This window comes from Lupinus angustifolius, chromosome LG04, assembly GCF_001865875.1.
Source record: "Lupinus angustifolius cultivar Tanjil chromosome LG04, LupAngTanjil_v1.0, whole genome shotgun sequence".
NCBI lineage: Eukaryota > Viridiplantae > Streptophyta > Magnoliopsida > Fabales > Fabaceae > Lupinus > Lupinus angustifolius.
This window is the reverse complement of record NC_032012.1, coordinates 8752071-8766833: the sequence shown is the minus strand read 5'-3', so window position 1 is coordinate 8766833 and position 14763 is coordinate 8752071. Positions and strand designations below refer to the sequence as shown.

Here is a 14763-nt window from a genome sequence, read left to right as displayed (position 1 = left end):
TGCTTTCTCATTTGCATAGGGATAGTTTTCAATTACCTTCATATAGGTTTGTAAACTAATATTGTATGTTTCCTTTTTATCAATATATTATGGGCTAAGCCCCTCGTTTAAAAAAAAAAAATCTATTCCTAGAAAATTCCTCATAGATGAAGACCGGGGCGGAATTCCATATGGTGTTCTCTTGAGAAGATATACCATAAGAAGCAAACTTATTGGCACAAGAGTTACCCTCTCTATAGATGTGTGTAATGTGAAAGTTCATCGATTGTAACTAATGTTTGCAATTATTCCAAGCCGCAAACAATTTCCAGGATGAAGAGAATTGTTTTTGAAAATGTCAATTCAAATATAAAACCTACTTAGATAAGCACCATACTTAAGTTACTTATAAGGAATTGCAAACTTACAAATTTTCAAATAACTGTTAATGTGCTCTAACATTTAAAATGCTTCAAAATAATAGTAAATGGAATTTATGACTGCTACTAGAACAGTTACCGCTTGAAAACAAACTTTATTCACAAAGATAGCTATACGTTTAACATATACTACAATAACAAGATTAACTTCAACAAAATTCAAGAGACTTAAGATTGTAAATAAATCAGATAGAGAAGGGTTAGCTTCATTGTTGTACCAAAGTGCTAATAAACCAAAGGAGTTAACAATACATTGTTTCAGTAACTGTATCAATAATGAAGAACATATTGGCATTGTGTTTAAGTATAGCCATAGTTTATATTGTTAGTTCTCAAATTAGCATAGCATCTTCCATGGATTCAAAATCAATATTTTTTTACTTGCATTGAAGAACACAGTGAGGGAGGACATTTTTTTGAAGATTGTTGGCTTCTTTTTAAGAGAATTCATGTAGTTTAAGAAAGTGACACTAAAGTAGTATTGTTGGAAGTGCCAATCATGATTTTATATCTTCATTCCAACTTAGATAAAAGAGATAGCTAGGGTATAGCTTCACGTGTTCACATTGATATGCATAACTTCACCATTTTGAGGAGTTATTCAGAGTGCATTACACTTTAAGTTTCGGATGTACCATCTTTTCTTGCCAAAAGTATTGTCATTGTAATGCTACATAATTTGATGTTTCATGCATTTATTTGTATAGTTAATTTCGACATTCATGGTTTAATATAGCATTTGTCCAATAGTTATTGTTTTTCAAGGATTTTTATATAGCTATCCCCCAACCTGTTTCTTATCTATAATTATGAATATTATAACGACCATGCATCTTTGGTTTCCACCTAAAGCAACACTAACAATAAATCTGTACTTATTTGTTATCAAGTCTTTTTTGTGAGTCATAATATAATCTCTATCACAAATGTCATAACCTTGTGTTTGGTTTGGTATATATCATTTGGTATGTCTCAATATAAAAAAGTTCTCATAAGATTGAGTCTCATCTCATCATTAAAATATTTAGTCAAATAAAATTTGTGATTAATTAAAGATTGAGGATCACTTAATTTAAACCCACCCACTAAAGTAGAATCTAATTCCATCCACACAAATTATTTATTCATTACTTAGTTGTCAACTTCCTATAATAATATATTTGTTAAATACCGACCCTCGTATAATAATAGACCTATGCAAAGTTTTTCACTCAGTATCATAGAAATATATTATATTATTCCTTGAGTTGGCGACTATATGGTAACTATGTCAGTTAATCACCTTGCATTGACCAAAAAACCCATCTGTTCTGTATAATATGGTGGCCTAAGCAAGGGTATTATGGTAATAAAATCCACTGTTAGCCAAAACCTTTTATTGCAAGTAACAAGTAAACGTCACGTTCTTATACTAAGTTTTTCTAAGTAATATATAGCTTCAGCTTTCAAGGTATCTTCTCTTACTTCATAAGGTTCTTGCATAAGATAGGATTTGCTTGTGGGTTATTCCAATCACAGGCATATTACTGAGCCTTTCTCTTATTCAAATTCAGTTGATATGAATTCCTTTTCATCTTCCTTTGGGGTGTGTTTTATTTAGATAACCTGAAAATATTTGTTTATAACTATCATTTTGTTTTCTAATGAGAAAGTTGGGGTGCTATAAAATTATATATCATAATGTATATTTTTTTTTCATTTCTATGTTATGATCATTTTTCTTTTCAATTACATGTATCTGGTTTTGGAGGGTTATAATGAAATAGCTAGAACTTATATATACCATATACTTAATGTTTGTCTGAATAACAAGTTTGTGAAATAGATAGTAATAATATAGTATACATGAAAAGTAAAGAGGTTCTAGGCCTTGGTTTTCAATCTTTGATTTTCTACTAGTATAGAAACATAACAAGTGTTCAAGTTTCTGGCAGTGTATAATCTTGAACTATTATTATAATAATGGAATGCAGTTACCATGGTACTTTTTCCATCTTTTGTGAATGGATTGGTGAGAAGTGTGTCATTGAAGAAAGAGAAGAGATATAAAAAGAATGATGGAAGGAAAGAAGTGGAAGCATTGGCAAAGGAAGCAAGGAAGAATGAACTGTTGTTGAGTTCATCTGGAATTGTTAAATCAGCCAAGGCCAACAATTTTGCCTCTGTTTTCACTAGCAAGGGCCAGAAAGGAGTCAATCAGGATCGCCTTGTTGTTTGGGAGGTAAGATTACCCTTATTCCAGTAGACTAATGGATTATATCAATGTTTTAAATTGCGGTCGTGATTGCAGCCACGGTTGTGGTCGTTATGGTGTGAATTATTTTGTGATTAAAATATATATTTTTGAATTCTACGTTGCCTGATATGGACAAAATGCAGTGCAATGCAATTATGTTGCAGCCTGATGTGCTCGCAATATTATGATTCATGTGAAACTGCAATTGCTGTGTGATCCGGTTACAGCTTTCACTACAACCGCATTTTAAATCATTTGTTTGTGATGCTAGGAATTTGGCTGCCAAGAAGACATGATCTTCTGTGGAATATTTGATGGGCATGGCCCTTGGGGACACTTTGTGGCCAAAAGGGTCAGGAAACTAGTACCAGCTTCTTTACTAAGCAACTGGCAAGAAAATCTGGCTGCAACATCACTTGACTTGGATTTTAAGATGGAAGAAGACAAAAATCTCCATAGATTTGACATATGGAAGCAATCCTACATAAAAACTTGTGCCTCTGTTGATGAGGATCTAAAGCAGCATAGTGGAATTGATGCCTTTCAAAGTGGTTCTACAGCTTTGACAATTATCAAACAGGTTACTGAGATTTTCCATGATATTGGTATCTTCAAGTGTAGATATTTGATATAATTCTTTTATGATTATGAAACTCAACATGTTCATTGATGACCTTATGCTCTAAGTTTGATGTATTAATCAAAATTAGCCTAAAGTTTGCATCACTATTTCAGGGTGAACATCTGATTATAGCAAATGTGGGTGATTCAAGGGCTGTTTTGGCAACAACTTCAATGGATGGCACATTAACTTCTCTTCAGCTTACAACTGATATGAAACCAAACTTACCAAGTATGCTCTATCTCTTTTACAAACTCTCACATAATATAAACAAGTGCATGAGTTTAATGCATAAATTTGAGTCTTGTTTTTGTTGATTTTAGAAGAAGCAGAACGCATAATGCAATCAAGAGGGCGTGTATTTTGTTTGGAAGATGAACCTGGAGTGTATAGGGTGTGGATGCCAAATGGTAAAACTCCAGGGTTAGCATTATCAAGAGCATTTGGTGATTACTGTGTAAAGGACTTTGGACTAATATCTGTGCCTGATGTGACACAAAGAAAACTCACCACTAATGACCAATTTCTTATCTTAGCATCAGATGGGGTATGTTATGCACCTTATTTCTTTACCAACTTTCTCTTCAATCATCATAAATTTGTATATACATGGTGTACATAACATGTCACTTATTCCTAGTAATCGAATCATTGACCTTTTGTTTTTCTGACGATCTAGCGGGTCTTAAACAACTAGATGAACACATTGCTGGTATAAGTTTTGAAATTGCTTGATTTGCTTCTTCTTTTTTCTATGCAAGGTATGGGATGTTATTTCCAATGAAGAAGCAGTGAAGATTGTTTCATCAACACTACATAAAGAGAAAGCAGCCAAAAAGCTAGTGAAATGGGCCATGCATGAATGGAAACGTAAGAAAAGAGGCATTGCTATTGATGATATATCAGTTATTTGTCTCTTCTTTAACTCTCCCTCCACTCATAAACTCCATAGGAATAAGAATGGTGGATGATGAAACCGTTCGAGTTTCTTAGATATTGTCTTGAATTCATGTATATATGAAAAACGGGAGCACATACCACATTTTTTGCTACTCCATGTGTCATGCGCTTGTAATTGGTCAGAAATATTTAATAATTAAATTTTAACTTAAATATATTTTTTATGATCAATCACAAACTCATGGCACATGAAATGGTACAAAGTATGAGACAGCAGATGTGTACCCATAAAAAAAATATAGGTATTTGCTTATAAACTTGTCATAGAGCTTTTGAATTGAAGGAAGGAAAATGTATACTATGTCCATGGTTTGAGATGAGTGATTCTACAAGTTATATGTACAATCAAATTTTACACCTTCATATATAATTTCCTTATTTAGAAAAAGAAATGGGTTACATTTTTCTTTCTTACTTTTTCTCATTTTTATTATACAAAAGAAGTTATTTTTATATTTGTAATAACAAGTTAAACATTTCCAAGTTTCTTCAAGTATAAGTTGGATGAAAATCGGCACCTCCAAATTAATAAAGTCTTATGTAATCAATAAATTAAACATTGATCTAATGATATAAGGCGGAAAAAAAATAAGTGCAGTCAGAGAATATTGGAGATGATTTATCTTACTTACATGAAATACTAAGAGAGATTAAAATTGTAATTTCATTTGCCATAGAATAAAGTGTAGGTGACTACTTAAGCTATGAACACAATCTTCTTCCCAATCTCACCCTCACTCCCTCTCTCTCCTTTACTCGCCTCTGGCGCGTGCCTTCAACGCTCCACCACACTCTCCGTCTCTCACTTTTCTTCAACTCCATTTCTTTCTCTCTCCACACCGCCACCCTCTCTCTCCTCCGCCATGTCCTCCGCCACTCTCCAATCACATTCTCTGACCAATCAACAACCTCTCACCGAACTTAACGACGAGTCCGATTTCGAATCTATCCTCTCACCGGACGGTTACATCTCCATCTGCGGCTTCGGTTCTCTTCTCTCCGGTATGCACCTTCATTCCAATATCATCATCATTTTCGTTGAAATAATGGTAACCGTTGATTGTAACAACAGAGAGAAGCGCGAGAAGCACTTTCCCCGATTTGCTAAATTTCCGAACTGCGAGGCTCAACGATTTTCGTCGCGTCTTCGCTCACGTTGCTCCCGTTTTCTTTGAGCGTGGTATTGCTAAGCCTGAAACCATGGTTAGTTCTATCAAATATGGATTCATCGTGTTTTCTCTTCCATGAAAAAAAATAATTGATTATGTAAAAGTTATTTTAGCAAAAGTAATTTTCTTGAGAAGTTGAAAAAATATAGCTTCTCAGCAAAAGCTGAACTTCAGTTTGTAAAATTTTCTTGCTGTGTGTTGGTGAAAACATTATCAGGAAATTTCGAGTTTGAGTGTGGAGCCATTTGAAGGAGAAACTCTTGTAGTAACTGTCTTTGAGATCAAAAAATCAGAGGTACAGTTGAATTTCTAATTCAATGCATCTTTGTGGAGATTCCTGGTAACTGAGGACCAGAGCTAACATATTATAAGGATTAATTTCAGATTCCAGCTTATATCAAGAGGGAGGTTGAGTTTCGGTTTCTTGCTGTAAGCTTGTTGATTTTGAGTATTGTTGCTTTTGTAGTGAAATGTTTAAGTATGTACATGTTGTTTGAGATGTTAAATTCTGTGTCTTAGGTTCATCCTGAAACACTTGATGGCAAGTCTTTTGACTATCCAGCGGTATGTGCTGATCTACTTGGTGTAAATTGTAAAACATAGATATTCTGTTTATGCATCATAAGGAACATTTGTTATTTAATTAGCAAATTAGTCATTGATTGTGTTTCATTTTCATCAGGTCCTTTGTGCTCGTTATAGTGATGAGGAGTTTTTAAACATTAGATGCAAAGGTAATTCTCATTAGCATTTAACTTATTGATTACATAAGACTTTATCAACTTGGAGGTGCTGGTTTTCATCCAACTTTTCATGTTAGTTGATTTATATCCTTACACCCAACTCATCTCAGTTGATGGAGTTGCGGGGCATGAAGTGTGAGCACATGAGTTCAAACCCCGCAAACTGTGCTCTCTCCCCCTCCCCTTAAAAAGAAGAAGAAAAAATGTTTGCCTACCAAAAAGAAATCCTTGCACCTATTTTATGGAAAAAAATTATGGTGATGACGTGAAGAACCAAAAGAGAATATGTATTTATTTTATGATGTATTTGCAAAGTACTCCACTGTGTTATGCTAGGCTGTTTCAGTTTTCTTTCGTGATGTAGTCAACAGATAATTCCTGAAACTTGGAAATTTCAGAAAAGAACTGTATCGAAGTCTGAACATATAAATTCTATATAATTCAAGTTCCACTGTGAAAGGCTGTTTAGCCATGCACTTTGTCATGCTAGATTGTTCCAGTTTTCTTTCTCTTCTTTCGTCTTTAATTCTTTCTTGATTCATGCTTACATTATGGTTCCTTTCAGGAAGCAAGGAAATGTATTTTCAGCAATATGGACGATGGAATATTGATAAAATTTGGAGAGATGATGTCTTACCTTGTCGTGTATATCTTAGACACTGGTAAGCACTTCTTGGGTGAAAACCTATTTACTATTTACTCATTCATTCTTGAAGATAGGAAATAGTATAAAATTACCGCATTTAATCTGGATTTGTAGTTAGCAATGTTTCCTGGTCAAAGGGTCCTTCCTGTCATATGCAGAATGCCAAATCAATGAATCATAAGCTATAGGAACTTTCCCCTCATGTTAAATTTCCTGTTGTTTGAATTAGATTGTTTCATCACACAGCTTATAAATTCATAGAGAACATTGCTTTTCTTTGTAGTTTATGTTTTCTTTTCTTTTACTATCATGAGGGAACTTTTGCCACTTCCCCTGGTGTTTCAATTATCACTTCCGAAATTTGCTTTTCACTTCTCATGGAAATCAACAGTAACATGAGGGAGCAAAGTTTTTTGTTATTCAAACCCAGTCTCTAGTGATGGATTCCTTTAAACTAACTAGAGTTCTGAATTTTTTTGTAGTGTACTGGCAGCAAATAATCTTGGTGACACAGCCTACAACAACTTTCTAGATCACACTTACCTAGCTGACCGTAAAACGACAATTCGTGAACACTTAGCAACAACAGGTTCTGGCATCATGGAAGAGGAGCCCCCTGAATCCCTCAAGTACCGATATGGTGGTTGATAATTCCAACAGTCATTGTGTGAACTTTTTGATGCTTCAATAGAAAAACAAAACATTCTTTAATAATATATCCATGCCATTACTTCTTCGGATTTCCTGTAAGATTTGAATATCAAGCTTAAAATAGCAAGGAATACAATTCACCAGGGCATGTGTGAATAACATTGTTTTCTGATATAATAGGAAAAGGTAATCTTCCCCCTTTGGATCAACCCAAACTTGTGTCCCAATGATGCCTGCTATCCTCAAACGTGCTGGTTCTTCATAAATATTTAAAACCATGGGATGGGATCGTATTTAGATCTCTGGTTCTTATAAGCTCAGGGATTTTTTCCGGATAGAATAATAAGTATAAGGGGTGCAAATTTGCAATAATATGAGAATCTCTTTATGCACTAGTTGTAAAGTCATATATGCAAATGTGAATATCATTGAATAAAGAATGAGTCAATTATTAACAATTCTCATTCAACAATTCTCATAATAATAAATTTGGATCATATAACTATACATATGATTAAGATTAAAAATTAGTTAACAAATTATTTAAAAAAGTCATATACATATATATTTTTTAATCTTGATAATTCAAATAGGATCTCATAATTCATATTAATTTATTTTATTTCTCACAATAACAATTTTTTAGAAGATGTAAACCAAATGGTTTGATTTGCTGGTGAACCGTTCATGCACCATAAGCCCCCAAGAATTTCTTCTGAAAATAAAAGGCAGCATAGGGGCAAATAATAAGATAATCGTTATCTATATTCACACAAAAATTCACAATTGCTATTATTTTTCATACTATGATATTACAACTGCTATCTTTCGCTAGTTCTCTGATTAACAGTTCCATCATCTTCTTATACATTGGCATGTAATGATCATTTATCATAGTTTTTGAAAGCCTGAGCTTGCTGTACAGCTCTCTTGGTGTTTCATATAAGTACACATGTTCCTCAGAACTTGAGTTTGAATCATCAGATGAAGAAGGTATGGAGACCATATGCATGATTCTGCCTGGTAGATAAAATCAATGGCTGTCGAAGTTGTCAGATGTTGTTGTGATTGAATTACTGCATTCTGCAGCATCAACAAGCTGATTCTCTTCTTCAGTGATCTCTTTTGCTGCTGCTGCTGCTGCTGCAGCCTCTTCTTCCTGAGCGTCAACGCTCATGTTATTATCCTTTTTTGAAGCTCCTTCTCTAGTTCATACCATAACTGGCCTTCTGTTATGTCATCATCTATGGTAGAAGCGGAGATTTCATGATAAGAAGGAATAGGGTATTCCTCATCTTCATCTGTGTCATCATGGCCAGATCCTCCACTAGAGGAATTGTGTTCATTCCTAAGCCTAGGATCTCTCACTACCTCTTCCAAAAAAAAAGATTCGGTAGTTGTCTCCGATATTAGAGGAGCTTCAATCAAGTCCCCTGCCTTGGAGTTTGGTGACGAGGCAACATTTCGACGGCGTGTACTCATGCAAGACCAAGATGACAACGATGATCGAGTTCTGACAACAGCTTCAGCAATACTTTGTGCACGCTTCATCACAACCTGAAAGTATAAAGCAGGCTCTCTTAATATCAAATATGCATTTTATATGATAAATCCTGGAACAAAATGAAAATCTAGTAATTGTCAAGATCAATGGACCAATCTTCTCTTCATATTATGCAAAGTTGGAAAACTCCAAACTATTGCCAATGTCAGATGAATTCCTCTTTGGAAGCTACATCCCAAAGGGCATTTTGCACTACATGCTATAAATGACTTAGAGACCAGAGAACTTCAAGCTACCTGAGTGCCACGGTTACCGGCTACAAAATAGCACCTGCACAAGCTACCCTGGCTTTTGCACTAGATATAGATGGTAAACAAGACCCAAGTGCAGTTGCAGAGCAGTAGACAACATTCAAGACCATTGTATGCTCAACCTGATCCCGTAAATCATTCAGCCAGGACGATGCAGTGATCTGATGTAAACCAACTTGAGTGCGAAACAAGGCAGGATACAACATACAAGCAGGAATTAAGTATTGAACATGGACATTAATGTTTGTGAAAACCATTTCGGATCCGAAGTAGTATAGCACCTCAGAACGGAGATTGAGAAAGGGAATGAGGACAAAACATACCCCACTGAGAATCCAGCAGAATCTAGAAACACTGAAAATGGTTTCTTTGAGAAAATCATACAAAGTGTCAACAATCTCAACAGCTCATACAACTCCACAACAATCTCATCTCCCTTCAGCTGCACACACTCACTCCCGGCATATACACTAGCCACTGCCAAATTACCCTACATTCAAACCATCATCACATTTTCGGGAGCATATATGCTGTCCCACAAGAGTGGTACAAACTGTGGCACAACAGATGTGTACCCCACATTCACATGCACCATTGTTTCATTTTTTCATTTACTTATAACATTTCTCATGCCATTTAATAGAACAACTCACTCAAACTATATGCTAGAAAACATTTAGAACACTCAAATTTGTGAACAGTTCAGAAGAGCTTATTTGTTCTTACAAGAACAACTTATTTCAATAAGCTTATAATAGAAATTTATGAAAAAGGATTAATCAGCTCTTTTCAGCTTATTGAATATGTAAAAGTTATAATTGAATTACTGAAATCGAAAAAGCTGAAACCTTTACACAACAAAAAACCATGAAATGAAGGAGAACTTGGAAATTCACCTGCTTGCGCATGAAGTAATTGATGCCAAAGGCCAAGTCACCGATGGGCCACTTCCCAAAAACGCAGCGTTTCGAACAACGTGATGATTGATTGCAGTAGGGTTGCCGGCGCCTGTGTTCGCCGCCGTGAGAGCCTCCTCCGGCGAACAGATATGCTCGATTTCGAGAGATTTCCACCATCGTCCTCCGCAGCTTTCCTCCCGAGCCGCCGGATCATGACGTAGTACAGCATCAACGCCGCTCCGGCGGCCGTTGCCACTGTCCCCGCCGCCATGGGGATTAGGTCCTCCGCTGGATCAGAGATGGAGTGATGAAACAAGGAACATAGAACAGCGATTTTGTATATACATCTTTACTTGATAATGTATAAATAATTAAATATGACACTCATAAAAAATTGGTTAAATTATACTAATCCCATTGAGTAATAGCCATAATTATTGTTGATACTCCATTGATGGAGAGGGTAATTATGGAAAAAAAACATTGAAAAATTAAAAGACAATTATATTTGTATCCTTTAATTTATATTGTGTGAAATCTAATATTAGTTATGAGATAATAATGAAATAACTTATAAATGTAAAAGATTCGTAAAACTATTGTGTTAAGATTTAGATTCACGATGCAGTGTATCACGTGTAGCTTCTTTGTCTTTCCATGTCCCGATAACAATGGAACTCCTGAGTAGTTGGAAGCTCTCAATCACGGTCATGTTCAACAAGAATTTATTCAAGTGTGAAGTCTTACATTGAATTTGAGAAGAAGAGTGGAAAAGTTTATAAACGAAAAATAATCATGAGACCATTGTATTAAGGTTTTGGTTCGTAATATGGTTTCTCATTTTGTAGGGCTGGAAACGAGTCGAACTGAGTCGAACCAGAGCTCAGCTCGGTTCAGCTCGATAAGGATTGGTTCGACTCGAAACTCGACTCGAGTTCGATACGAGTTAGTATTTTAGCTCGAACTATATCCAACTTCAGTTTGACTCGTTTGTTTAACGAGCTCAATTTACAGTTCAAATTCAGCTCATTTGGTTCATAAACCAAGTTTATCGAACTAAATAACGAATCGAGTTTCGAACGAATACCGAATTGGTTCGGTTTATTGTCAGCCCTATTATTTGATACTCTCTTCCGATGCTCCAGTATGCCCCAGTTAATAATTAAACTCTCAATGTCGAACATGAAATTACACTCTCCACTTTTATTTTTTCCTGGTATTAAACAAATTTATGTTATTTGGAGATTGCGATGGCTGTAGATTGGTATAATGGGAAGTTTGCAATGGATTGGTTAGTGGCTGGATCCAACCCAACATTCACACTTTAATTAATTAGAAGGATAATATCAATGGGAGCAAAGTGCTTTGTGTAAAATAATTATGTTGCATGGTAGTATTTTTATATAGTTTTGGACTCTCATGGCACTTGTGTATTTTGTTTTATCTTCATCATATGGTTTAATAAATGAGAATGTAGGATTGTCTCATTGTTGGAATACTCCTACTTGAAGATGGGTGGATTGTGATGTGTAATTTTCTTTTATAATAATTGATCCTTAAATTTTTAATAGCTTGGTCCCTTTCAGAGAGGAGCTCCATTTTCTTCTCTCATTTTTTTTTATATTCATTCTACCTTATTTAAGATAAAAATATTTTAATCAAAATTATATTCAAAATTTTATCAAATAGATAAATCATTTAAAATTTGAGATTCTCTCACATTACTCATAAAATTGGATAGCACTGTATTTTTTTCCCACAGTTTGTGAATCACAATGCACTAACACTTTTAAAAGCTAAACCCATGAATTAATTTAAAATCTAATTATATTTTTGAAAAAAACTAATAAATAACAAGATTGGCTTTTAATTGTTACCAACCTTAAGGATAAAATATCATTTTTTTGAAATTGCAAACGTTAACAACAATGTTGTAATACCTGAACCCCACATCAAATCGGACAAACTTTTGTATAACTTCTAATAGATTTAACCTTTTCAAAATTAAAATAGCTTTAATTGTGGTTGGTTAAAATGAAATTCTACTATATTTTAACCAATGTGAGTTTCAAACATATTTGATCAAAGGTTAATATTGAGAAGATGCCTATGCAGATTACCTTGGTAAAAAAGAAAAGCTCATGTTCCTTTTCCTTGAATGATTTGAAAATAATGTTACCAATGAGAGACAAAAATATACACACAAGTTGGGTTAGTGTGTTGGAAGTTGGACCATCCTATCTTGAATGTTCCAATATATCATTAGGTGCATGCATGAAGATGGTGCTCTAAATGTTTGTGGAGCATAGTCAAAAATTGTCTCAAATTTTGTGGAGTAATCAGCGGTAACTAAATCAGTGAAAAGCAAGTTAATTTGAAAGTGAGGGCAACACGGATTGGGATCATCTCCAGTATTTGAGGATTCAGTACTAGAATGCGAGGTTTAGATTAATATTTTGAAATTTATACCATTTAAATATTTTTAAAGTTACATGTTATAATCTTATGTGGTACTGAACCCTCCAGTAGTGGATAGGATCCATTTTCGGCCAACACATGCATCAACATTTGTTTTGGTTGGCCAAAAAGTGGCATGTACCTAGATTTTGGCGAGATCCGCGCCAGATTTAGTATATTTGTTGCCATCTTAACATAATTTGGGGCCACATTTATATCTATTGATAATGACTACAATTTTGAATTTATAAACATTGTTTGAGTTATTAACACAGTTAATCAATTTCTCTTATCATAGTCCTTAATATGATCCTTAACTCTGGAAAAAAATGAGAGCATAAATTGTAACTATTATCCTTTCTTTTTGGGATTTCTCTTGTTCATGGTAAAATTGGAGAATTATGGACTCACAAATGGGAACAACCGGTAATTTAAATATCCATATTTGTATTCGAATATATTCAATATTAATTGTACTAAAAAAGTCATTGCACATTAGATAAACCAACATATACATGGTAATACACTAATTAAGTTTTTTTTGGTTTTATGACCAAGATGTTGGATTTATTCAAGTGTGAAGTCTCACATTGGAACTAATGCTTTAAGATTTTGGTTTTGGTTCAAGACGCGTTGTCTCACTTGTGACTCTTCACTCTTCTCATACACATGTAACAATGAAACTCCGCGGTTGTTGAAAGCTTCCCGGTCGCAGTTTGTTCCAACACAAGATAGTAAGATTGAGTGCTTGTCAAATAGTAATGGGTGAGGCCCAAAAACTAAGGTGCAATATTCATGCGGTGTATGATTAGAATTCCTAAAAAGCATTATTTAAGAACTCAAAGAAAAAGAAGCTTTCATTGGAAATCAAAACATATATTTTTCAAATTTTTAACCAAACTATAAAATAAAATATAAATGTGACGTGATCAGTAATGAAAAACATTGTAGTGTGCTTTTGTAATACATACATGTGAGTCTGAGTTAGGTTACGTGATATATTCTTCTTGCGGTCTTGCCACTTTAAAGTGGGTCTAATATATTTACTTTCTTTTTCCTTTTTCCTTTTCTTTGTTATATGATAATTAATTAATTTGTACAATCGATTCTGAGCTTGGAGTTGTAACCCATGTTAATGTGGAAAAATGAAATAATTTGTATATCTTACATATGTTAATTATTTGGACTATTGAAATGTAGAGGCGTAAAAAATTCTGTATGAATAAAGAATAATGTAGTAGGATAAAGTTTGACATTAAAGATTTGACGCCTTCCATATTTGAGAATAGAGAAATAGGTTTCACCTTTTTTGGCTTATGATTTCACTCTTTTATATTATTATTTTTCAAAATGCATGATGTTAAAACAAGAAAATTGGGTAGAAACCTATACAATATGTAATATTTAGAGATCAGTAAATTGGGTAGAAACCAAATTTTTTAATATGTTATTGATTCAAGTGATACATGTTTGATTCCCCTTAAGTAAGGTCTCGAATTCGAATATTGTGGATGAAAAAAATACTTGTTAGGAGAGTTAACCTCACATACCTTTAAATATTATCGACTCGAACAAGATTTTTTCTAGTATAAGAATAATTGTGGGAAACCAAAAAAATTAATCTATTATAAAGACTTTCTTGATTATATATATATACCCATCTACATACGTGGACAAATAACATTACAGGTAAGAAATATTATTGAATGATAAAGTTATTAGAGATGTATAAAATAATGTGAGTGGAAATATGTCATACTATGATTATTATTGTTTATTATGTGGACCCACATGATAATTGAGGGCCAACCAAGACTCCGTAATAGTACAGCGTGCTTAGACATAATATGTGTATTGTTTTCCCATGCAATCCACGCATCATCGTACTAAAGAGTAAACACGTATCCTATGTTTACTGAGCCCAACTCCTCTCCGTACTGGAGAGTCTAGTACTGGATTTTAAGGAGAAACTATTACTACAATTTATTTCATTAAAAAATGAGTTAAAATTAGGACCGTTGGATTTTTATTTTTATTACATGTCATGATCTCAACATGGTAATGGACTCTCCAAGAGGATCCAAATTCATGTTTACCACTGCTGTAATATTACATGTGATAATGCAGTGTTCCTTTTTTTCTTGTT

At 34.0% G+C, this 14763-nt stretch overlaps 2 protein-coding genes and 1 pseudogene across 3 annotated transcripts; 2 read left to right on the top strand and 1 right to left on the bottom strand.

The window, feature by feature from the left end:
- LOC109345565 (probable protein phosphatase 2C 34) lies at positions 1724-4265 on the top strand. 2 transcript variants are annotated; one of them, XM_019584645.1, is made up of 6 exons: positions 1724-1869; positions 2393-2640; positions 2927-3235; positions 3391-3508; positions 3601-3824; positions 4039-4265. In XM_019584645.1, exons 2-6 carry the CDS (start codon positions 2398-2400, stop codon positions 4246-4248), a joined length of 1104 nt encoding a protein of 367 aa, XP_019440190.1. In that variant the 5' UTR covers positions 1724-1869; positions 2393-2397; the 3' UTR covers positions 4249-4265. The 2 variants fall into 2 exon arrangements, with proteins under 2 accessions (XP_019440190.1, XP_019440189.1); XM_019584644.1 differs by having other exon boundaries at positions 1855-1937.
- On the top strand, positions 4913-7531 carry LOC109345566. Its single transcript, XM_019584646.1, has 8 exons — positions 4913-5239; positions 5310-5440; positions 5624-5701; positions 5791-5835; positions 5926-5970; positions 6089-6140; positions 6715-6811; positions 7278-7531. Exons 1-8 carry the CDS (start codon positions 4942-4944, stop codon positions 7441-7443), a joined length of 912 nt encoding a protein of 303 aa, XP_019440191.1. The 5' UTR covers positions 4913-4941; the 3' UTR covers positions 7444-7531.
- On the bottom strand, positions 8212-10504 carry LOC109344605 (annotated as a pseudogene).

Coding starts and splice junctions, on each gene's coding strand:
- LOC109345565 (XM_019584645.1), top strand. CDS start 2,398: ATGGTACTTTTTCCATCTTTTGTGAATGGATTGGTGAGAAGTGTGTCA. Junction 3,509..3,600: donor TATGAAACCAAACTTACCAA/GTATGCTCTATC, acceptor TGTTGATTTTAG/AAGAAGCAGAACGCATAATG. Junction 3,825..4,038: donor TTATCTTAGCATCAGATGGG/GTATGTTATGCA, acceptor TTTCTATGCAAG/GTATGGGATGTTATTTCCAA.
- LOC109345566 (XM_019584646.1), top strand. CDS start 4,942: ATGAACACAATCTTCTTCCCAATCTCACCCTCACTCCCTCTCTCTCCT. Junction 5,702..5,790: donor TTGAGATCAAAAAATCAGAG/GTACAGTTGAAT, acceptor GATTAATTTCAG/ATTCCAGCTTATATCAAGAG. Junction 5,971..6,088: donor AGTCTTTTGACTATCCAGCG/GTATGTGCTGAT, acceptor CATTTTCATCAG/GTCCTTTGTGCTCGTTATAG.